At 46.8% G+C, this 25,546-nt stretch overlaps 1 protein-coding gene across 2 annotated transcripts in view; it reads right to left on the bottom strand.

The window, feature by feature from the left end:
* SPHK1 (sphingosine kinase 1) overlaps window positions 1–25,546 on the bottom strand; it is a 70,381-nt gene that overhangs the window by 15,522 nt on the left and 29,313 nt on the right. For both annotated transcript variants that reach the window (XM_073563177.1, XM_073563176.1), the window contains exons 2-4: window positions 14,592–14,738; window positions 3,825–3,919; window positions 3,623–3,738 (exon numbers count right to left, since the gene is read on the bottom strand). In XM_073563177.1, the coding sequence (XP_073419278.1) occupies window positions 3,623–3,738; window positions 3,825–3,919; window positions 14,592–14,738 (358 nt within the window). The remainder of the gene's footprint in view (window positions 1–3,622; window positions 3,739–3,824; window positions 3,920–14,591; window positions 14,739–25,546) is intronic.

Below are 25,546 nucleotides of genomic sequence, written 5' to 3' on the forward strand. Positions count from 1 at the left end.
GTGGGTTTCCTCCGGGTACTCCGGTTTCCTCCCACATTCTAAAGACATACTAATAGGGAATTAAGATTGTGAGCCCCATCGGGGACAGTGATGATAATATGTGTGCAAAACTGTAAAGCGCTGCGGAATATGTTAGCGCTATATAAAAATAAAGATTATTATTATTATAATATTACCCAGATAAAGCTGTCAGAGAACGGGCCCTCACAGTGGCTAAGAGACACATCTGGTATCTGTCAGAAACTAACAGGAGTGGCATTTTTGGATGAACGTATCGGTCAGGCTCAGAAGGAGAAGATGTTGGAAAATTTAAGAATGAAACCTGAAAAGAAAAAGGAACTGAATCGATTGGAAGGTAAAAACCTCGTTTTTGAAGGAAAAGACCTCAGCGATTTTGTTACAAGTAAAACAAAGAATTCTTTGAATTATTTGGGATCCACGACATAGAAGAATATTGAAGTGATAGCCTTCTTAGTGTATGTACCCACATATGCAGACAATTCCTGACTGAAAACCAGTCTCCTTCCCAGAAAACGCGCATTTTTTTATGCGTTTTTTTTCCGGAGCGTCCCGTCTCATAGAAAATAGTTAGAAATGTGTATTTTTCCGCGAAATTAATGAGCATGCTGGGTTTCTAACCGCGATGCGTTTATTTTTGCGGAAAAAAGCGCATCAATATGCACAAAAAGTGCAGAATTCATTAACATGAATGGGATGCTTCTTTTAAGCGTTTTTAAAGTGTTTTTGCCGGTAACAACGCTTAAAAAACGCGAAAAAAACCGCTTACGTGTGCACATACCCTTAAGGTGGTGAATGGCACCGCAGAAAGGGGCAATGCTCTGAGAAAGAAGTTTAATAATTCAGAGATGAACAACAGAAACAGTTCTTGTTAAGAGTTGTCGAGTATCATAGAAAAGCCGTCACCAAGCGAACAAAAGAAGGAGCCGCATCTTTCACAGCACATTAGTGTCAATCATTTAGTACGTATGATACTGCCTATCAATGTTACTGTTTGTTGTCACTATTATTCTAAGTTTTTAATTGTTTGAATTTCTAATAAAAAATACTTAACATTGAAAATCTGGTTTTTTTTTTGCGCACTTTTATTAAACTGATAAAAGTGTGCAACCTCTAAATATTGTTCGATCGTCTTGAAATTATATATACTTTTTACATTAGTGAGACTCGGGGCGTAAGCAAAGTCTGCAAAAATTTGACATTTTAATTTTTACCATACAAAATGAAACACCCTAATATATATATATATCTGCTAATAGCAACTGATTACAGTTAAGCAGTTCGATATAGAAACTCCACTTAAATATACCCTATCCTGAGGTAAAACAAAACTCATCTAGAAGTGAGCAAATAAACTGGCAGCGAAGAGCATCTCGTACTTCCTACGACCCAGCATGTCCATACATTGTGAAGAAAAGACAGATTTTAGTGAGATGCTTATTGGTTTAAAGGGGTTTGTCTATGGACAGTGTCACCACCGGATGTTAACACTTTGGATGAAGCTGCTCTTTGCAGTACCATTCAATTTGTAGCTGCCATTACAGAGTACTGTAGAGCGGCTCCTATCGAAAAATACCAGTACCTGGTCATCACAGCTACACATTGAATGGAGACGCAATTTGCAGTTCCACTCAAAGGGTTTACATCCAGCAAATAACAGCTGTTCAGTGGGGGTTCCAGGTGTCGGACCCCAACAATCTGATATTGGTGACCTATCCTATGGAAATGTCATCAATATGTTGTGCTGCTGTGAAATAAAGTACAAGCTGGAGATTCCCCCCTAAAATTACAGCTTATTACTAGGGGTCCAAAAGAAACATCCTTCTAACAAGATAGGATGGTCAAAAGGGGACACCTAGTGATGAGCGAGTATACTCATTACTCGAGATTTCCCGAGCATGCTCGTGTGATCTCTGAGTATTTGGCGTGCTCGGAGATTTAGTTTCTGTCGCCATAGCTGCATGATTTGTGGCTGCTAGACAGCCTGAATACATGTGGGGATTGCCTGTTTGTTGGGTTGTGGTTGTCAAAAAGCTGTGAGACATGTAGCTATGGGGACTCGAACATAATATACAAGCACGCCCAAGATATTCGGACAGCACCTGAGCATGCTTAGATACCACCTTATCCAAGAACGTTCGCTCATCATTAGCTTTAATGATTTATTGGTCATGATCAAGTCTTAATGATAAAGGTGCAGAGCTGGTACAATTAAATATTACACTTCTTTGTTAGAACAAAACAACAGTTTCTCGATTTAACACATTTTAAAAAAAAATGCTGTGATGACATGACGTTGCCGTTACATATGAGAACACAAAAAAGGGCACACCAGAACAAGTATGTAACAGAAATATATAGATATGGAAGCATTTTTTATTATTTTCACACATTTATTTTGCTTTATTAAAACAAAAAAGTGGAATCTGTATATGCGGCGCAAGTAGTTAACATGATCATAGAAATTCACGACAAGCAGAGATGAAGATCATAAATATACCTCTAGTATATGAACTAAGATTTGCTGCAATAATCCAGAAAAAAAAAAAAAAATAAAGATTTTGAAAAGAGTGGTTCCCAGACATTTGGTCTCCAGTTTTTAGAAAAACTACAACTCTCAGCATTCCTTGCAAAATTGCAAGCTCAGCTCGTGTATGACAACAACTGTGGACCCACGGGTTGGAGAGCAATGATGTACACTCACATGTTGGGCATCAGCACCCATTTCCCCTTTAAGGCCGGGGTCACACTGGCGAGGAATACGGCCGAGTGAGAGGCGCTAAAAGCACGCATTACACACGGACCAATGATTCTCTATGGGGCAGCTCCCATCAGCCGTATATTTCTCATCCGTATTCTACGCTCCGTGCCACTCGCAGCATGCTGCGATTGTCAGCGTACTACGCCCGTAATACGCCAATGCAAGTCTATGGGTGCGCAAAAAATATGGATTACACACGGACCACACATGTGACTTGCGAGAAATACGCACCAGGTGTCTTTTAGAAAAGCCGGGAATTCAGTGCGCTATACAGTAAACTCACACTGACAGGTTTAATAAGGAAACGAAAGAATAGATATATACACATAGAAAATATATATATATGTATTCTATGTGTCTATATCTATTCTTTGGTTTCTGTTAGAAACCCTGTCATAGGGCTCCATTATATGTCCATTTTGCAAGCCTGCGAGAAAATCTCACCATACGGATGCCATACGGATTCCATACGGATGCTGACATGCGCAAAATACGCGACCACACCTTGATTACGGATGACATACGGAGCACTGTTTAGGGGTCTGTCATCCGTATTACGCCTGTAAACTACGGACCGTATTTTGCGTCGGCTAGTGTGACCCCGGCCGAAGGTGCTTATACGCATAGCAATTCTTGTCCCTGGACTTTCTGCTCTACAGTGAGAGGTACAGTCACATCTCCAGTGTAGCATTGAGATTAGGAGTAGCGCCCTCTAGTGCTAGGGTATGTTCCTAGACATCCACAAACCTTCCCGTAGGTTGCTGACAGCAATCATGCATTATACGGACCAAATGACAACTCTGACAAAAGTTGCAAACAATCAGAAATTCCACCGTCACTTACCCGGAATAGTGATTGATCGATGCAGCCAGCCCGTTCCCTGAGCCGCCTGGCAGGATAGCGAGGGGTTTTTTAATGGCTTTCGCCCAATCTGATCGCTCCATTAACCCGTTAATCACCTGCAATCAATAACAAGCATGTAGACATACAGACTTGAAGACACTATGGTAATAAGGAGTAGAGAAGCTAGGTTTCAGCCACTTACCTCAAACACGAGTCCGTCTCCTGACATCACCACTATGGCATCCCAGGTCGCCAGATCTTGTTCCTGCACCAGTTCACGCGCTTGATTGGGTCTCTCTGCAGGTGTAGGCAACAAATAAGCAAGAATGTATGGAAACCTTGTAGGATATCAGATACTTAGGACATAGTCATTTCATGTTGGAGGAATGGTCACATCTCAGGAGTAGTCATTGACTTAACATGAGGCCTCAATTTGTCCAGAATTCCTAAGACTTACATGTCTTTATCACCTTCAATTACCATCAAATTCTTCTAGGAATCGTGCAAATCACTAGCTGTCCTCCCATCATACAACAATTGGCCTTATCACCAGTTACTCATTTATCAGATTTTGTGCAATGTCATCACTAGAGTTGAGCGAAACAGGTTGGCCAGATTCGTTCGTTAGCGAGAGATAAGGGCCCGTTATACATAGCGATATCGCTAAAGCGTCACTGGTTTTGTGACGCAGCAGCGATATTGCTACATGTGACACTTAACTCTGACCGGACTCCCCCGCTGGTTATCGCTGATCACGCGGGCGGGAGGACGTCTTCATCGCCGCGTCCAACAGGTAAGTAACGACGGCCGCTACGTCGAGGAGGGAGGGAGGGAGAGGGAAAGAGTTTTCACGCACTTTAAAAAAGCAGTCCGGCATGTAGGTGTGTTTACTGTCCTACACTCCCTGCCGACTTTTCTTCTCCATTGACTTGCATTGGGTTTCGTGTTTCAGTCAGACCTTCGACTTTTCCCTATAGTCGGCCGATTTAGTTTGCCTCGACTTTTGAGAAAGTCGGGTTTCATGAAACCCTAAAAAAGGCAAAGTCGCTCATCTCTAGCACTGCAGCCTTGCAGCACTGGGGTCCTGGGTTCGAATCCCACCAAGGACAACATCTGCAAGGAGTTTGTATGTTCTCCCCGTGTTTGCGTGGGTTTCCTCCGGGTACTCCGGTTTCCTCTCACATTCCAAAGACATACTGATAGGTAATTTAGATTGTGAGCCCCATCGGGGACAGTGATGAAAATGTGTGTAAAGCGCTGCGGAATATGTTAGCGCTATATAAAAATAAAGATTATTATTATTATTATTATCTCTAGTCATCACTAAGACCATGGCTATATTAATCATTACAAGACCAACCTTAGTGGTGATCCTAGACCACAGTTACAGGAGAGGGTAAGAGGGGCAGTTCTGGGATGTGCCTCTGTCATGCTCACGTGTGACTGGACACACCGCCTCCAGCAGGGCGAATTTATATGACAAGCGTGACCCTGGATACATCGCCTCCAGCAGGGCGAATTTAAATAATAGAATGCGCAGCTGGATACACCGCCTCCAGCAGGCGAATTTCAGTAGTACACGTATGTCTGGATACACCGCCTCCAGCAGGGCGAATTTCAGAATAAAGGGGAAAACCAGGAAAACAATTACAATGGTGGCCCTGCGATAGGGAACGGGGACGTGGAGACCTCCTGCACTCCCCTGAGTCAGTGTCTCTACACTCCTAACGATCCCTAGGCCGGTTCCGCACCGGGCGCCGATCAGGATACTTGAAATCCCTAGCTCGCCCTGAACCAATCCCTTACTAGTGAAGTGGACGGTGCAGAAACTAATCCCACCACTGCACTAAAACACACATTGAAGAAAGTGACAAACAGGGAAACACCACTTAGCTTTGCTCTGTTGCTAATGCTCCAAGCAACAGAGTCCGACACCTGAGTGCATCTTTTCCTCCAACCGGATCCAACACCTGAGTGCAGCTTTCCAGCAACAGAGTCCCGCATCTGAGTGCAGCTTTCCAGCAACAGAGTCCAGCATCCGAGTGCAGCTTTCCAGCAACAGAGTCCAGCATCTGAGTGCAGCTTTCCAACAACAGAGTCCAGCATCTGAGTGCAGCTCTCTTCCAGCAACAGAGTCCAGCATCTGAGTGCAGCTTTCACCATAGCTGCCACTCCACCAAGCTTTGCCAGAACTCCTCGCTGACACCATAGCTGCCACTCCAGGATTCTGACTGAGCTGCCAGGAACTCTCTCTAGCTCCTTCCTTCACCAAGGATGGTTGGAAAACACCAATATCGCCAACCGTGAGTGAGAACACCTGACACACCTTTATAGTTAGGAGCCAGAGTCTCACACCTATTAGAAATTCCTGTGCAATAACGCTCACCACTACCGGGGGCAAACTAGAACAAAAGACACCACTGTGCAATAACCCCAATGACCACCGGGGGGCAAAACCAACTCCAAGCAACCAGCTCAATGGAAAAAAAAAGGTTACTTATTCAAAACCTGTCATATCCAACCTGGATCATGACAGCCTCTCTCAGGTCACAGTACCCAATTCCAAAATTGACATCTGAGGAGAGGTACACTGGCACTGAGACTTCTAACCTGTTTCCAACAGCTACAGAATTGGGAGGGTACGGACACCCTTTAGCACTGCAGGCAGAGAACAAAATCTAGAGCGTTTAGGTGGAATGCAAGTTTGAAATGAGCAACTTTGGGGAGTCTTAAAAAGGGATACTTCCAAGTTTAGCTAGGGGTCTGACCACTGGAACCCCATCAATCCTGGGAACTGAGTGAATGAAGTAGCGGTTGACAGGCCCGGATTGGCAATATAACCAACCGGGCATTTTCCCGCTGGGCCGCTGTCATGTGGGCTTGCCAGCTGCTGCGGCCACTGTTGCTCCTGCCGCCGGCCCTCTGCCGGCATGGCGGTGATAGTTTCAAGTTCCTCCCGCACTGCAGGGAGATAAGCCGCCACGCCCCCATCCTCACCTTAGCATGAGACCCCCTCCCCCCCGCAGCCACTCACAGCGTCACACTCGCTTGCCTGCTCGCTCTGTTCGCAGGACCTGTGATGAGGTCACAGGAGGGGAGGAGTCAGGGGGTCACATGATCAGGAGCCTTTGTCCAGACCCCCCGACATGTCACCCCTGACTCCGCCCCTCCTGTGACCTCATCACAGGTCCTGTGCGCTCAGCCTTGCCTCTACCGTCTGCAAGACTCTGCTTTGCTGTTGTCATGGTGCTGGTTGAGGTAAGTATGTGTGGGGTCAGGATTTACAGTGTGGATGTAGCAGAGCTGTGTACGAGGTGTACGGAGCGGAGCCGTGTGTGTACGAGGTGTACGGAGCGGAGCCGTGTGTGTACGAGGTGTACGGAGCGGAGCCGTGTGTGTACGAGGTGTACGGAGCGGAGCCGTGTGTGTACGAGGTGTACGGAGCGGAGCCGTGTGTGTACGAGGTGTACGGAGCGGAGCCGTGTGTGTACGAGGTGTACGGAGCGGAGCCGTGGGTGTACGAGGTGTACGGAGCGGAGCCGTGGGTGTACGAGGTGTACGGAGCGGAGCCGTGGGTGTACGAGGTGTACGGAGCGGAGCCGCGTGTACGAGATGTACGGAGCGGAGCCAAGTGTGTACGAGGCATACAAAGCGGGCTTTTCCCACGGACACAGGAGTACACGGCGGAGCCCCGAGGAGCATTTTAAAACACACACACATGACGTTCCACCTGAAGTAATGTGCTGGAAGCTGACCGGAAATGAGATAATTTCTTGAGGAGATTGTGACGGAACTAGGAGTGCTTCAGATCCATCACCGTGTCCTCCTCCGACAGCGCAGACAGCAGGATCGCCTTGGAATCGGGGATGCCGGCCATGTGAGCGGATCATGATAGGTCCTGCACCGGGAGGCTCAGGTGGGCACTACAATGGGAGCCGGGCTTCTATAGTATCTTTGTAGAATCTTTCTTTATTTCTTTCTCTCTTTTTCTTTCTTTCTCTCTTTTTCTTTCTTTCTCTGTTCTTTCATTCTCTGTTCTGTCTTTCCCTCATTTTCTTTCTCTCTCTGTTCTTTCTTTCTCTCTCTGTTCTTTCTTTCTCTAATCTTTCTTTTTTCTCTCTCTGTTCTTTCTTCCCTCTCTTTCTCTCTGTTCTTTCTTTCTTTTCTTTACTTTCTTTCTCTCTCTGTTCTTTCTTTCTTTCCATTTTCTTTCTCGCTCTCTGCTTTCTTTTTTCTCTCTCTCTCTCTCTGTTTTCTCTCTTCCTTAGTGCCAGTCAGTGTGCCCATAATGCCAGCCACTGTGCCCTTAGTACCAGTCAGTGTGATCAGCAGTGCTAAATGGGTGCGATTAGGTGTGGACATTGGTGTGACTAGTTGTAAAATGGGTGTGGCTGGGCGTGGCCAAAAATTTGCTTGCCAGCTGCTGCGGCCACTGTTGCTCCTGCCGCCGGCCCTCTGCGGGCATGGCGGTGATAGTTTCAAGTTCCTCCCGCACTGCAGGGAGATAAGCCGCCACGCCCCCCCACGCACCCCATCCTCGCCTTAGCATGAGACCCCCTCCCCCCGCAGCCACTCACAGCGTCACACTCGCTTGCCTGCTCGCTCTGTTCGCAGGACCTGTGATGAGGTCACAGGAGGGGAGGAGTCAGGGGTTCACATGATCAGGAGCCTTTGTCCAGACCCCCGACATGTCACCCCTGACTCCGCCCCTCCTGTGACCTCATCACAGGTCCTGTGCGCTCAGCCTTGCCTCTACCGTCTGCAAGACTCTGCTTTGCTGTTGTCATGGTGCTGGTTGAGGTAAGTATGTGTGGGGTCAGGATTTACAGTGTGGATGTAGCAGAGCTGTGTGTGTGTGTGAGGTGTACGGAGCGGAGCCGTGTGTGTACGAGGTGTACGGAGCGGAGCCGTGTGTGTACGAGGTGTACGGAGCAGAGCCGTGTGTGTACGAGGTGTACGGAGCAGAGCCGTGTGTGTACGAGGTGTACGGAGCGGAGCCGTGTGTGTACGAGGTGTACGGAGCGGAGCCGTGTGTGTACGAGGTGTACGGAGCGGAGCCGTGTGTGTACGAGGTGTACGGAGCGGAGCCGTGTGTGTACGAGGTGTACGGAGCGGAGCCGTGTGTGTACGAGGTGTACGGAGCGGAGCCGTGTGTGTACGAGGTGTACGGAGCGGAGCCGTGTGTGTACGGGATGTACGGAGCGGAGCCAAGTGTGTACGAGGCATACAAAGCGGGCTTTTCCCACGGACACAGAAGTACACGGCGGAACCCCGAGGAGCATTTTAAAACACACACATGACATTCCACCTGAAGTGATGTGCTGGAAGCTGACCGGAAATGAGATAATTTCTTGAGGAGATTGTGACGGAACTAGGAGTGCTTCAGATCCATCACCGTGTCCTCCTCCGACAGCGCAGACAGCAGGATCGCCTTGGAATCGGGGATGCCGGCCATGTGAGCGGATCATGATAGGTCCTGCACCGGGAGGCTCAGGTGGGCACTACAATGGGAGCTGGGCTGCTATAGCATCTTTGTAGAATCTTTCTTTATTTCTTTCTCTCTTTTTCTTTCTTTCTCTGTTCTTTCATTCTCTGTTCTGTCTTCCCTCATTTTCTTTCTCTCTCTGTTCTTTCTTTCTCTCTCTGTTCTTTCTTTCTCTCTAATCTTTCTTTTTTCTCTCTCTGTTCTTTCTTCCCTCTCTTTCTCTCTGTTCTTTCTTTCTTTTCTTTACTTCTTTCTTTCTCTCTCTGTTCTTTCTTTCTTTCCCCTTTCTTTCTCGCTCTCTCTGCTTTCTTTTTTCTCTCTCTCGCTCTGTTTTCTCTCTTCCTTAGTGCCAGTCAGTGTGCCCATAATGCCAGCCACTGTGCCCTCAGTACCAGTCAGTGTGATCAGCAGTGCTAAATGGGTGCGATTAGGTGTGGACATGGGTGTGACTAGTTGTGAAATGGGTGTGGCTGGGCGTGGCCAAAAATTTGCTTGCCAGCTGCTGCGGCCACTGTTGCTCCTGCCGCCGGCCCTCTGCGGGCATGGCGGTGATAGTTTCAAGTTCCTCCCGCACTGCAGGGAGATAAGCCGCCACGCCCCCCCACGCACCCCATCCTCACCTTAGCATGAGACCCCCTCCCCCCCGCAGCCACTCACAGCGTCACACTCGCTTGCCTGCTCGCAGGACCTGTGATGAGGTCACAGGAGGGGAGGAGTCAGGGGGTCACATGATCAGGAGCCTTTGTCCAGACCCCCGATCATGTCACCCCTGACTCCGCCCCTCCTGTGACCTCATCACAGGTCCTGTGGACATGGGTGTGACTAGTTGTGAAATGGGTGTGGCTGGGCGTGGCGCGCCGCAGTCTTTGTCCATCTTTCCCTTCTTCAAAAGTTGGGAGGTATGATAGGGGCGGCTATGACCAGGGGGTCTGGTTGCCCAATAGAGAGCAGTTCTGCCAGGAATTCTGTAATCATGCATACAAAAGGGGACAGAGATTTGGGAGGAGTACTGTACCTAAAAGCAATAAATAGGACTGAGCTGAAATACTGGGCGCAGCTCTGACTACATGTTATGTAGTCGTGTTAATCTCGTCTCACTTCTTGTAAACTACAAATGTACAAAGATATTATATAGTCACCATGTGACGAGTGGGCCTGTGTAACTTCAAATGCCAGGGCTGAATTTTAGTCCCAGTCCGGCCCTGGCGGTTGATCATGCAAACTGCTGGTCCATTTATTCTTATTGAACTGCTGACTACTGGCCCAACATGCCCACTGGACGGCCACGTACCCGCTCCATACACTTGTATGGAGAGAGGCCACGCCCACTAGACGGACGTGTACCCGCTCCATACACTTGTATGAAGAGAGGCCACGCCCACTAGATTGCCACGTACCCGCTCCATACACTTGTATGGAGAGAGGCCGCGCCCACTAGATGGCTCCTGCTTGGGAGTACACACATCACAGCCATTCCCGGCTCAGAAACCAGCGAGGCCTCGCAGCGCACAGTAAGTGCACTGGGGGGATTCAGAAGTCTGCAGTCACAGAGTGACTGCAGACTTCATTTTAGACCGGAAAACCCCTTTAAGCATATAAATTGTGATTCAGTGACTTCGGATTCGGGGAGTTCAGAAGGGAGAAATTTGCACCGAATCAGGGTTTGCATTTACTTGCTTATTTGCTTATTAATATTTCTGTCTTGTGCAATCCCCATTAGGAAAATGTGCTCAGTTATTGACAATGCCATCCAACGTACATCTTGTTGCATGTAGACAATCCTTGATGTTTGAGGGGGCATACTGCTGTGCGACATTGGTGCACGTTGTACATTTGGAAGCCAAGGTACTGGATCTAAATGAACAGTTGACAACACCGATTCATAGACAACAAGGAATGGAGTCTGCTGCTCACTGAGGAGGTGCTCAGGTAGATGTGGGGGAGGATCAGAGTATGGAGGCCAGGACAGTGAGGCAGCTAGCTGGGTGAGAGAAGGCAGGAAAGAGGAAAGAGTGCCAGGGAGGCTAGTCCTAATCTGGCACACATCAGCAAGATTGCTAAATTGGCAGATGAGGGGGTTTAAGTACTGTTGGCATATGCAACAGAAATGGACTTATTGTTTATGTAAAGGAGGACTTTACCCTAGCCTGACAGCAGATGGCGATGGTGTGAAGTTATATGTTTGCTGTATTGTGGGGAGGTGTTGTGAGTTCATTTTCCCCTTCGTCACTGAGGTCTGGTGAACTCCCTATTCTGGTAAAGGAAGGTAATGAGCCTGATTATCAGGCACCTGAAGTCTAATGAGGATGACTGGCTGAGTGGAGTCACTGACTGGATATAAGGCTGCCGACGCCCTTCTGCCCTGCGGGTGATTTCTCTGTGGACGTCTAGGACACCAGTCTGATTCCTGCTTCCCTAAAGCTAAGTTTCTGCTTTGCCTGTTTGCATTTTTGTTTTGTGTTTGTTTTCCTTGCTTTTCTGGATTCTGCCATTCCCTGCTGGGATGAGCTGAATCTCCTTTTGCCAGTTGCTCTGTCTTCAGAATATTCCTGAGTACTGACATAGCTTTTTGAAGCCTAGCGTCTTCAGGGCCTTTTTCACTGTCAGTCTGTTGGCTCTTATTTTCATAGGGTTTTTCACAGATTGCAGATAGCAGCCTTCCTGTCCTTTCCTATCTAGGTAGTTTGGGCCCCGTCTTTGCTCAGTCTATCTTTCTGTCTGTGTTAGTGTTTTCATCTTGCTTCACCGTCATTATATGTTGGGGGCTGCCTATTGCTTTGGGGTCTGCTCTGGGGCAGTTTAGATTTCCCCTTTCTTTCTTTAGGCCTATTTAATTCTCCGGCTGTGATCGAGGGGTCTAGGGCATCGTAGGAACCCCCCATGGCTACTGTTAGTTGTTGTGATAGGATCAGGGGTCTGCAATCCGATAGCTGCCAACCTCTCTGGTTTTCTGGACTTAGCTAGCATTTTTGTTTTTGCCTCCTACGGTGACTCAGGGATGTTCTCTATTGTTGTTGTTACTTTTACCTTCGCTTTTGAGTGTATTATGCCAGCAGCACGGGCTGTGTGCTTCTGAATTCTTATCTCATGTTTACCCATATAAAGTAAATACTGTTTACTCAAGATAACTTGCTCTGTGAAGGTCTCGGTGGTCATACTCAGAAGATACACTCTGCTACAAGTACTAGAGTAGCACTGCTGCAGCAAATAGTAGGAGCGCAGTGCAGGCGAGACAGGTGCCTATAGTGGGGGACTGCATTAATAGTCACAAAAGATGGAGTTTAGCACATCGCTGATCAAATTGACAGATTACTGGGAGGTGATGATGAGGACTCAGAGGTCATAGTGGACATTCACACCAAACAAAGAGGTTAAAGGTAGGCGGAAAGTCCTGTAAGACGATTTCCGGGAAATAGACTGTAAGCTTAAAGCAAGGACTTAGTATTTCAGAAAATATTGCCTTCTGAGAGTACCACGTGCCACACCAGTGAGGTAGTGGGGGATTAGTGAAGTGAATATGGGGCTCTAGAACGAGGGTTCTGGGTTTCTGGAGACTTCTCTATTGGGTACAGTCTGTACGCTACTGATGGACTACACCACAAAGGGGCGGGGAAAAAAAAAACAACAAAAAGCTTGGAGGAGTGTTTAAACTAGGGACTAGTTGAGGGACACTTACTATACAGTTGGGGAAGGTAGTGGAGGTAGTGACCTGGGCATAAGTAATGAAATTGGTGTGTCATGGGAGGAGAGGTTGGACAGGTAATAGACTAAGCAGGAATAGAAGTACAAAGAAATACATAAAGTGCATGTACACTAATGTCTGAAGCCTCATCAGCAAGATGGAGGCATTATAATTCATAATGTTAGAAAAAAAATGATATGGTGGGGATAACTGAGACATGGCTGGACGACAGCTATGACTGAGCTGCTAACTTACAGGGCTATAGTCTGTTCATAAATGACATTCGTTAAAACCTCTCTCTATCATACGTCACACCAGTAACTCACATCTTAACCCCATTCTATTCACTGCGCTCACCGCTCTGCCCCCCTTAGTCTCAGGCCTTCACGCACAGACTCTTGCAGCAATTCCAGCCCTGCTGCATCCTCCTCTTGCTGTTAATCTTCACATGGATATAGGGAGGCAGTCTGTACAGGGATTTAACCCTTGTCTCCTGCAGAGTTTAACTCCTTGGTCCATCCTTTGCCAGCAGGGGTTATATTGATGATGATCTTTATTTTTATATAGCGCTAACAAATTCCGCAGCGCTTTACAGTTTGCACACATTAGCATCACTGTCCCCAATGGTGCTCACAATCTACATTCCCTATCAGTATGTCTTTGGAATGTGGGAGGAAACCGGAATACCCGGAGGAAACCCACGCAAACACGGGGAGAACATACAAACTCCTCGCAGATGTTGTCCTTGGTGAGGTTTGAACCCCGGAATGACCACTGAGCCACCGTGCCGCCCTTTTGAAAGCTCTGCTCTCCATGTCGTGCCTGAACTTAGGATCCTAGCGGGAGTATGTCTAAGCGAAAGTTTGTATTGACTCTTATTGACCTGGTTGCATACCTGTTCTGTCTGACCTTGGCTGCATATTTAGATCCTATTACACAAATCCAAAACTGTCCAAATAACTATGGCACTTCAATAAACACATAATCCAATACGGACTTACAGTTGTGGCCAAAAGTATTGACACCCCTGCAATTTTGTCAGATAATACTCAGTTTCTTCCTGAAAATTATTGCAAACACAAATTCTTTGTTATTATTATCTTCATTTAATTTGTCTTAAATGAAAAAACACAAAAAGAATTGTCCTAAAGCCAAATTGGATATAATTCCACACCAAGCATAAAAAAGAGGGTGGACAAAAGTATTGGCACTGTTTGAAAAATCATGCGATGCTTCTCTAATTTGTGTAATTAACAGCACCTGTAACTAACCTGTGGCACCTAACAGGTGTTGGCAATAACTAAATCACACTTGCAGCCAAATTGAGCATGCATGTGTATATTAGAGAAACAGCTATTAATCAAAAGCTATCTTTGGTGGATGGGCATCATGAAGGCATTGGCACTTTTCACCACTTATGAGGGAATCTGCAAATTTCTCCTAGGCTGCTTGGTTTGGAGATGTCAGAATGCTTGTTCAAATTTGACATTCCTGTGCCATTTCTCCTGATCAAATTCTAAAGATCCTGCAGTCACACACATCAGCATGCTGACATGATAAATGCCCAAATGAGCAGCATTGATTAACGTGGTCTTAGATGCTGGAGACTCATAACAAGTGGAGATGCAACATTAGTGATCTTCATGATGACCTTACTGTCATGGTGTGTACAAAGGTATCTATACCCCCAGCACAGGAGTAACAAACTAACCTCAAGGTCTTTCACCCTGTTCCAGGTCAATGTCCAAAAATGCAATGATTTAACCCGTGAGTCACCCACCACAGCCTTGTAAAAACCTTACCTGTCACCAGCAGAGTGAAGTGGGCATTGGCCTCTGTTAACATGGGCATCACGTGGGTCTCAAAGAGATTGAATGCTTTTCCAGTTCCTCCACGGGGATTGAGCAGCACTAAAAAGCGAGCTGGGGAGGGTAATAGGGGTGGGTGATCTGTGATAGGAAATAAGGACATGATCAGTTGTTAATATATAACATTATCCTGTAGATACACTAGGATTGCAGTTTTTTAGATTTTAAAGCCCAACATTTTCTTTTTTTTTTTGAATCAGATCTTTTTTATTAAACATTCAGGAATCAATACAGAAAGAATATGACATCTTATATAGCTAGTAAAATTTACATTGAGAGCAAATATTATTTAAAGGGTAAAACTCTTCCTGTGTAAGAATAAATAAAAAGAAGAAATCTCAAAACACAGATATTTGCATAAAATTGAGCCTATAAACAACATGGCTCCACAAATAAACAAAAATCAAAATTATACATCAGTGCCTCATTTCAGCGGGAAAACCATCCCCGCCAGCCGCGCCACTCCGCATCATATTTCGCCCCCCCCCCCCGCCCCCCACGGATATCAGGTCCAATCCACCCCAGCTCCCTCCCACCGCGCCACTCAAAATCTACTTCGCCACAAAGGGCACTAGAAAGCCCAACATTTTCTAATCAAACGTTGTAATATACTTTATATTTCACTTTCTCACTGCTTTGCATTGGGGATGTTTCGATCACAGATCATTGCCTAGACTTGTTATCACTTTACCCACTTCTCTGATAACAGCAGGACTAGGTCAATGAGGAAAGTATATTCCTATCCCAAATCTTACATGTATTTACAGAAGGTTCAGGTGTAAAAAATACGCAGCAAATGCGTCCCATTCTGTAAGACAATTTGCCTCATTGTGATCCAATAGGGGTAACCAGGGGCTTTTCTGGGCAGATTCTGAAACAAGATTTGACACAAATTTTATTCTCCTAGATGATTTTTTCCCAAGGCACAGACAAAGCTGTACAGATTTCTTTCCCCTGAGCAGGTGAATGGGGTAAAGAATTTGACTAATTTATCCAAATTATGCACTGGATACAGAACATTAGCGGATTTGAGGAGAGCTTAGGATTTGATAAGGATAATCTGCACCTGAAGCCTACTCAAATGCTAACCGTGTCAAGATGGACCTTAGGGGTGGGGGGGTATGGTGTTCAGCCTCTGCATGTATACAAAAGTGTAAACTAATATGAACATGGAAAGTACGGTAATTGAGAAACTGGTTATTAAAAAGTTGTAGCAGATTTCATATACACAGTAATTAAGGGGTCATTCCCAGCTTGTCGGCCCTCAAGAACAGGACTCTGAAATGTGCCATAGTCCTGATTGGGGGCTGTACATACACCCCATTCAAAGTCATCTCCAGCAGTCCCAGTGACTGGAGTACTGGTCACTCTACATTTCAGGACCGCATTCGCAGCTCTAGGTTAGAGGATCTCTCTCTGTAGGACAGGTGATAGTTGTATAATATCATTATCTAGTTATTATATGCTATATAATTCTATTTAATTTATGCACGGACGCACACATGCATAAACTTACAATATATATTAAGTCCTTTTAATTGCATATAGAGACTGTTATTCAATATTATTTTTCTTATAACCTAATGGCAAAGCTCTATGTAGCCCCGGGAAGCTTTATCTGGTTTCAGACTATGTTCTTAGGCCAAGCTCACATATCCAGTAAGCGGAAAAAAAAAAAAAAAAGACAAAACTGATCTGTTAAATGGAACAAAAATGTATGACTGTTTACTGGATCTGTTTTCCAAAGACTCCAATATTAAAATAGGATCCAGTTGCAGTAGGTTTTTTGTTCAGCTGGACAAAAAAAAAAAAAAAAGTTGTGTCTGTGTATAAGTGGACAGCTATACTGTTGAGTCCCTGCCCCTGAAGACAACAACAGCACCAAAAGAGGACTTAAAAATATATGTATTTTCTGCTTTTCATTTTTCGAGATGCAGTTGGGCCCATTTGATCTTGTAAACTGTGGTGTCTGTTCACATGGCATGCATTTTGATAGCGCTGGGCAGCCCGCCTGATCGAATAGTATGGGCATCACTAATAGGCTTGTAACTTGGATGCTATGCATCACCTGTATGTGAACAGTGCCCCATACAAAACTTTATTGTGCATTAATATACCAAGCAACCGCCCCCACCATATATTGGCAGTGGTTGTCTCATCGGTATTTTTGCACCTGTGTTGCCGCCATCTTAACTCATGGGTCCGCAGCATCCTGATAGTGCATTTGTTTGGAGGCCTGGGCAGGTAAACATCTCTGCCTTTTTTCTGCCCCTGAAGACAACAGTCGATGATGTTACGCGTTTCTAACATATGTTGCGTCATGTGAAGTGTGAACTGTGTACTCCAGTTTTAGGTGTATACGTTGTTATTATAATATGTAATGTATGTGTGGCGCCCCCAGGGGTATGGTCGCCACACTGGCCTTGCCTTCCTCCAGGGGAGGGTAATGCCAGGCTTGGAAGCAGTGATGGGTCTCTCCAGCAGTTAACCTAATGCATGCAACACAGTTCCACTCCAGGCCAGCAGGGGGAACTCTGAACCAGGATGAAGGGGAGGGGGTGCTCCCTGAGGGCCAAGTGGAAGGGGTGGTCATATAGTCTGCGGAGGGTGAAGTGTGCAGACGGGTGGAAAGAAGCTGAAGGTGTTTGAGCTAGGAAAGAGAGCTCCCTGAGCTTGAGAGCGCACGAACTGGAGCCTGGTCTCCACAGCTGTACGGATACTAAAGGTCCTACAGCAGATACCAGAAGAGTACTCGGGTGAGTCGCATACCCTGAGTGAATTTAAAGAGAGACTGTGCAGTTTGTTTAAAGTATACCCTTTAACTGAGAACCAGAAAGTGAATATCCTGATTGGACAGCTAACGGGTGCAGCACAGAGAGAGGTGAAAGCCTGGCAGGACACTGATAAAGAGACTGTTGCAAAGGTCCTGGCCAAACTGAAGAGTACCTTTGACACTCGCACTGCAGCTGAAATCAAAATGAGGTTCTTTGGCTGTAAACAGAAGGCATAGGACAGTATCAGGGACTATGCTCTCAACCTGCAGGAGGCGCTGCGAGCAGTCAAGCAAGTTGATCCTGACAGCGTAAAGGAAGAAGATAAACTGTTGAAGGAGCAGTTCATTGAAGGACTCCTGTCCAGTACCCACAGAGGACAGTTGCGTATCATCACCTTGCAAAACCCTGATCTGGACTTTGCTGAATTTAAGGACAGGGCGATTCGGGTACTGCAGGAGTCCACTGACAGCCATCCAGCGCCCCCTAGGCGCCTAGCGATCACCTATCAGGAAGCAACATCTTTTCCTTCCATCCCTGTGGAGGCTGATGCACAGACTCTGGATAAAGATCCAACCGAGGAGCTGCGTCTTCAAGTCCAGGAGCTGACGAACGGGATGGCTGCACTTACCAAAACTGTGCAGTCCCTACAAGTGTCCTCCAAAGACAAGGTCCAGCTTGCTTCCAGTCCAGAGGGTCTCCCGTGGCTCCGGAGGAGGAGAACGCCACCACTTCGAGGAAGGAACAACGATCGCTATGACCAGGACGGACGTCCCATCTGTCGGCACTGCTACAAGGCAGGTCATCTGGCCAGGTACTGTCCTTTAAACGAGCAACCCCTGGGGCAAAGGGCCAACCCCCAGGAGTAGGTTCAGCAGGCCCAAAGAACTGGAGAGCCATGTATGTGGGAGGGAGACCAATCCTTCCTGTGGTGATTGACGGCATCCCCATGAACGCTTTGCTGGACACTGGCTCCCTGGTGACCACTATGCCGTACATTCTGTACAAGAGATATTGGGCTGATTCCGAGCTTACCCGTGGCCCAACTGATGAACTAACAGTAGTTGCTAGTAACGGTCATACCTTGCCGCAGATTGGGTTAAAAGAAATTACTGTTAAGGTGGGGCGGGTAGAGTTAAAGTTTCAAGGTTTAATAGTTGTTGATATTGACCGACGTGAATGCAATCCCATGATGACTCTTGGTACAAATGTAATTGAAAACTGTCTGTCCGAGGTTATTGTCTTGTTGCAACAGGTGGCTGAGACTGCTGGTTCCGGAGAACAACGAGTCCTGCAGAAGGAGATCCGAGCCCTGATGCAAAGGCAACAGGTAGAACTCTCTGGCGGAGAGATTGGCAGCGTCAGAGTGAGTGATGCTTTTCCCATTGTAATACCCCCCAGGAGTGAAATGTTGATATGGTGTCGGGCAGCTATAGGCCTTAGAGGGAGGGATTACCAGGCATTGGTGGAACCGGTACACTCCGAAAGCAGGCCCACTGTCCTGACAGCCAGAGGGGTGGTTGATGTACAAAATGGGAGAGTACCTGTACGCCTTTTAAGTTGTGGGGAGGAGGAAGCCACAATACCTCGGTACGCCACAGTTGCAAAGCAGGCAGCAGAGCCCTTTGTCTCATCCGACCTGGGGAAGGACAACGGCTCTGGAAAGCAGCTAGAAGAGTGGTGCCAGCAACTGCAGGTGGGAACTGACTCTACACCTTCATACCAGAGAAATGGGGTCTACAGAGTGACACAAGAGTATGAGCAGGTATTCAGCAAACACCCACTAGATTTTGGACAGGCAAAAGGGGTTCAACATCATATCCCCACGGGAGACCATCCACCCATAAAAGAGGTACAGACCTATACCCCCAACACAGTACCAATGTGCTAAGAGTATGCTGAAAGAGATGAAGGAAGCTGGGGTTATCAGGGACAGTTGTAGCCCATGGGCAGCTCCCATAGTTTTTGTAAAGAAAAAGGATGGTACCATGAGAATGTGTGTTGATTACAGAAAAATTAACAGCATTACACATAAAGATGCCTACCCATTACCTAGGATTGAGGAATCCTTAGCTGCACTTAAAACTGCTAATTACTTTTCCACTTTGGATCTCACCAGTGGGTATTGGCAGGTTCCCGTAGCAGAGGCAGATAAGGAAAAAACAGCATTTACTACCAATGGGTCTCTGTGAGTTCAATTACATGCCATTCGGGCTCTGCACTGCTCCAGGAACATTTCAACGGCTGATGGAGTGTTGCCTGGGACACATGAACTTTGAGACAGTCCTGTTGTACCTGGATGATGTCATTGTTTTCTCCAAGACCTATGAAGAACATCTGGAACACCTGGCTGAAGTATTTGAAGCTTTGTCCAATTTTGGCCTGAAGGTGAAGCCTTCCAAATGCCACCTCCTGAAGCCTAAGGTACAGTACCTTGGTCACGTGGTCAGTGCAGAAGGTCCAGATCCTGACAAGGTCACGGTCATCCGGGACTGGAAGAAGCCCAGCAACCTCCACGAGGTACGCCAATTCCTTGGACTGGTAGGCTACAACCAGAGATTCATCAAAGGCTTTACTGAGATAGCTACCCCGATGCAAAACCTTCTAGTGGGGCAGTCCAAGAAAGGCAAGCAGAAGAATTCCACGTTTGAATGGACTGAAGAATTGGAGAAGTCCTTCACCAGATTGAAGATGGCCTTCACCGGTGACGAAGTTCTGGCCTACCCAGATTATGACCAACCCTTTGTGCTGTATACGGATGCCAGCAACGTGGGATTAGAAGCAGTACTGTCGCAGGTACAGAATGGAAAAGAGAGCGTGATCTCCTACGCCAGCAGGAAGCTGCGTCCCACTGAGAGGAGCCCGGATAATTACAGTTCTTTCAAGCTGGAGTTCCTTGCCATAGTCTGGGCTATCACCGAAAGGTTCAAGCATTACCTAGCTTCGGCCAAGTTTACAATCTTCACGGACAAAAATCCGTTGACCCACCTGGACACTGCAAAACTGGGTGCCCTGGAGCAGCAGTGGATGGCTCGGCTGTCTAACTACGAGTTTACTATCAAGTACCGAGCAGGGCACAAGAATGCCAATGCGGACGCGCTATCCAGGATGCCTAATTTGCCAGATGCAGGAGAAGACCCAGAGGCTCTGGAAGAGATAGAGTTGCCTCCCTTCCACCGACCACTGGAGGCCCAGCGTGCTCAGGGGGTGAGAGACAGGTGGTCTGGCTTGAAGGAGGTCACTCTGAATCCATTGCCCCATCATGACTGGGCTGAAGCGCAAGATAATGACCCTGCAGTCCACCTGGTGAAGGAGCTACTGCTACAAGCTGACTCACGCCCAGGTTCGAGTGCTCCTGAAGAAACCCAGCAGTTGTGGAAGGAGAAAGGTCGGCTGTTATATATGAAGGGAAGCTATGTCGGAGGAGTATCAATGCCCGCACTCATGAGCTAGTCTGGCAGGTGGTGGTCCCAAAGAGAGATGCATCAATGGTCCTGGAAGCATACCACAATGGAGCTGGACACTTCGGATGGAAGAAGTTGGAAACGTTGCTCCGAGAGAGGTTCTACTGGACTGGCATGAGGAAAGCCATTGAGAGGTGGTGCTGGGAGTGTGGACAGTGTAACCTGCGCAGACAGGATAGAGACCCTGGACCATGGACCATGTGAAGCTGGTTCCTAGCCGGTCAGGTTACCTCTATGCCCTTACCATTGTGGACCACTATTCAAGATTCCTGGTGGTTGTGCCTGTCAAAGATCAAACTGCCAGAACAGCGGCCAGAGCGTTCCAACTGCACTTCTGTAGACCACATGGGTACCCTGAGAGAGTGCTTACTGATCAAGGTCCGGCTTTCGAGGCAGAAGTGTTTCATGAATCCTGTAACCTGTATGGTTGTAAGAAGATCCGGACAACACCGTATCACCCACAGACCAATGGCATGTGCGAGAAGATGAACCAGGTAGTGATTGACCTGCTGAAGACATTGCCCTTTGAGGAGAGAAATCTGTGGCCCGAAAAGTTGCCTGATCTGGTAGACCTCTACAACCATATTCCCGTGAACTCTACCAACTGTACTCCAGCATACCTGATGAGAGCCAGACCTGGTAAGCTGCCTCTTGACTTGGACATGGGAGTCCTGACACCTGAAGTGGCATCCCCAGATGCTGATTGGGACATGGGGAGGCAGCAACAGTACAGAAGAGTTCAGGAATGTGTGGAGAAGAGTTTGACCCAGGTAAGACAAAAGCAGGAGAAGCTTTACAACCAAAATGCACCTGCTGTCCCTTTGTCGCCGGGAGAGCAAGTCTTGAAAAGAAAGAGAAGATTGCACAAATTGGATGATCAATGGGAAGCTGAACCTTATACCTTTCTGCCCTCAAATTTCGATAATACTAAGGTGTGCCTTGTGAGTAAAGATGGAGGAGAGACCTCAGCAGCGGTATCAAGAGATCATTTGAAGTTGTGTCTTGACCAGTTGAAAGAAAGAAGAGAAGAACAAGATAACATTCAGCCCATCGTGGAAGAAGAGAAGGTCAGCACAGTGCTTGGAGAATTCCCTGCGAATTGGACTAAAGTGAACGATGCTATAGTGTGCCAGTGTTTCCCCAAGCGGTAGCACAGGAAGATGTGACTCAGGAGAATCGGGTAGCAGATGCCACACCAGCAGTGGAGCCAGAGAACCCTCGCCCTGCCAGTGGTGAACCTGTTGTACCCATGGTGAGTCTAAGAGTCCATAGGAGAATGCTACCCAGTTTACCCACATTAGAGTTACGCAGGTCTACCCGCACCACACAAGGCATACTACCAGTTAGATACCGTATATAAAGTAATGTAAATGTGGAAATTGTTGAAATTATGTAAATATGTAACCGTTTTTCAAGTTTTGTGCCAACAGGTAACCTGTAAGAGTTTCCTTTGGAGATTTGTTTCATGGACACTGAACCACAGGACTTGTGTGTGGTCAAAAACTTTATTTGTAAATAATTTACCATTTGCCAGGAATGGACCATGGACATTGATGCTGGACTTATCATCATAGGACCATTTTTGAGCTCTTGGTTTTTGTACATTTTTTCCCTTTTTCAAATCTTGTACAAATTATTATTGTCCAATTGTTTATATGTTATTCAGGTTTTTCTTTTGTTCAGCCCAGGAGTGCTGACTTGCACTAGGGGGGAATGTGGTGCCCCCAGGGGTATGGTCGCCACACTGGCCTTGCCTTCCTCCAGGGGAGGGTAATGCCAGGCTTGGAAGCAGTGATGGGTCTCTCCAGCAGTTAACCTAATGCATGCAACACAGTTCCACTCCAGGCCAGCAGGGGGAACTCTGAATCAGGATGAAGGGGAGGGGGTGCTCCCTGAGGGCCAAGAGGAAGGGGTCCCCGAGAGAGGAAACAGCTGTCTGTCATACAAGTATAGTTCTAGGAACATCCGAAGAGAGGCATTCCGGAGTAACTAAGTACTGGGGTGCTTCACACCACAAGGCGCTAGGAAGGAGACTGCACAGCCCTTCTGCTGAGAGAGAATCCTGATCTGCTTCCAGGCTAAACTGCTCCAACACCATCTGTAATCAGGACCCTGGACTGCATATACTAAGTAAAGGTACAGAAACTGCAACCGCTGTGTCTTGTCTGTTCCCTACGCTTCCAGCACTACTACATCCCCGTGCTGGTTACATCTACACTGCCCTGGGACTACAGCTCCACCTGTGGGGAGCTTTTACATCTTTGCTGCACCCTACCATCAGTCCCAGCGGATCTGTATGCAGCGTTGGCCTAACACCATACTTGCCAAACACCACGGGTGGCGTCACGAACTATTCTACCATTAACTACATTTCTCCATTGCTTGGGCGCCCAGGGCCACGGACCGGGTCACTGCTGCTGTGACACATCCCCCTGACACCGGCCCGGTACCGAGTACCCCACAGCCCTGGGAGGATGACCCATATAAGTAATGATTTGTGTAAAGTATAGAGTAAGACATACTGTAGGTTAGGGCAGCTCGGGAGCCACATGTGGCTCGCAGTCCCATGAATTGTGGGTCGCGGCTATCTGCCAAAATAGTGATTTACTTGAGTAGCCCTGCACAGAAGAGCAGATCTGGATGCACATATACTGGGGGGGTTAGAGAGAACTTAAGTGGTACGCTGGAGACAGGGCGATACTACCTGTGAGAGGTGGTGCCTGAAGCTGGATGAGACAGTGTGGAGGGAGTGCTGGATGGGAGAATACTGAATGGCAGTATTGTGGGAACCCCTGGATCTTGTTATACTGCTTCGGCGTGATTTCTGTGGAAAAGCTTTGGCTATCATACCCATAATGGGGACTTTGGTTGCCACTACTGTGAGTGGAGCTGAATGTGGCTCGCGACAATCTCTCAGAGCTGAATGTGGCTCTCTAGGTAAAAAAAAGTTGGGGACCACTGGGTTAGGGCATAAGGTAGTGATTATAGGGAATGTGAAATATAAGATAAGTGACATAATATATAGTGTTATGAGGGTGATCTGCCAGCTACATATTGTAGAGACAGACATAGGTAAAGTTGAGACTAGCTCCAGTAAAAAGGGACTGCTTCCCAATAGAACCTCAGATAGGGAAGTACAGGAACTAAGGTCAAGTTCAAGTTGCAGTGGGTGAGCATCTATCGTTCCGGGCAGTGGGAAGCCTTACTGGAATCCCTTGCTGACGTTCCTGCAATGTCCAGTGCTCAAGGTTCGGTACAGGTACTACAATGAGTGCCTGATCCTCTGTCATATAAGGTACGTTGGACTTGGAACTGCGTGAAGGGAAAGTAATGGATCACGAGTGCACTGGAGGACTCAACAGGGAATCCCTGGGGCTGACAGGAACAGTAAATATAGGGATAGTCCAAGAGGAACGGATAGTAATGCTGAAGATCTACTATACTAAGGAAACAAGGAATAAGTGTTGTGCCCAATACTGTGTGTTACAATCTGATGAACTTGAACTGTCCAATAAACGTTAGTTAAAACGAACAGCGTGTCCCCTGAATTTTGTGCGGCGGCTCCTGAAGATGGAGGCCTGTGGCCTACAAGTGAGTGTGATGCACCCTACACCTTGTAGCACATTGGGGCTGGGACCTGATTTTTCTGTAAAGTACCAGGGCTTTAAGGAGAAGCAGCTCGTCCACGACTACCGCCCTTGGTCACTTTACATCTACACAACTTTTATTTTAAGATACTCTATTGCTGCTCGATGATAGATGCAGATGATTACTGGACATGTGAAATTTATATCTTGTCATGTTCTAAACACGTACAGTATATAATCCCAATGTCTGTGACACAAGCTGGTCAGTACAAATATTTCTAATAAGGTACACAAATATTATGCATTGAAAATCTTAAGTAAGGTTTGGGGGATCTGCAAAGTCTACTTTTCCTTATCAGCTGCACACAGCTTGGTTCTTGCCATGATCAAAACAGCCCCTGCAAACCTAAATGGGAAGCCCTTTCTATTCCCTCTGAAAGAGCACTTCAGCCCAAGGTATCGTTACATACACGTTTCCACAGGGTGTCCTGCCGAGCAGTTTTCTCCCACCATTGTAAACCATCATTTGGATCTGCACAACAGCCCCAGCTCCCAGTTTCCTTTTGCGTTGAAGATATGGAGACATGACCAAAATATCTAAATGGGTGAATGCTTCATCGAGGTGCAGAATTGGATTATTTCCCAAAACTAATTAAAAGATCTACAATGGGGAGCAGTGTTGCGGAAAAGCAATGCCTGTACTATTACTGTAGGCAGCATTATGTTGCTGGGAAGAGGCAGATGCTTAGAACAAAGTCCCTGAACTGAGAAAAACAACAAAAACTTTAAAGATCAGGTTTAGACAAGTGTGTGAAAGATCATCTGATGGGCATACTGTTTCCTATGTTAAGAATTGCCATGTATCTGGAAAAATCAGACGCTATATGGATGATACATATGGAATCCAGGTGTTCAATGACTAGGTTAGTCTCATCCAATATACAGAAAAGACGAGTGCATGCTGTGATTATTAGGCCTCTTTCACACATCAGTATTTCATCAGTATTTGTATGCCAAAACCAGGAGTGTCTCCAAAACAAAGAACAGGAGTCAGTCTTTCAATTATA

Source organism: Dendrobates tinctorius, unplaced genomic scaffold (genome assembly GCF_039654945.1).
Source record: "Dendrobates tinctorius isolate UK_male_01 unplaced genomic scaffold, ASM3965494v1 ptg000383l, whole genome shotgun sequence".
Classification (NCBI taxonomy): Eukaryota; Metazoa; Chordata; class Amphibia; order Anura; family Dendrobatidae; genus Dendrobates; species Dendrobates tinctorius.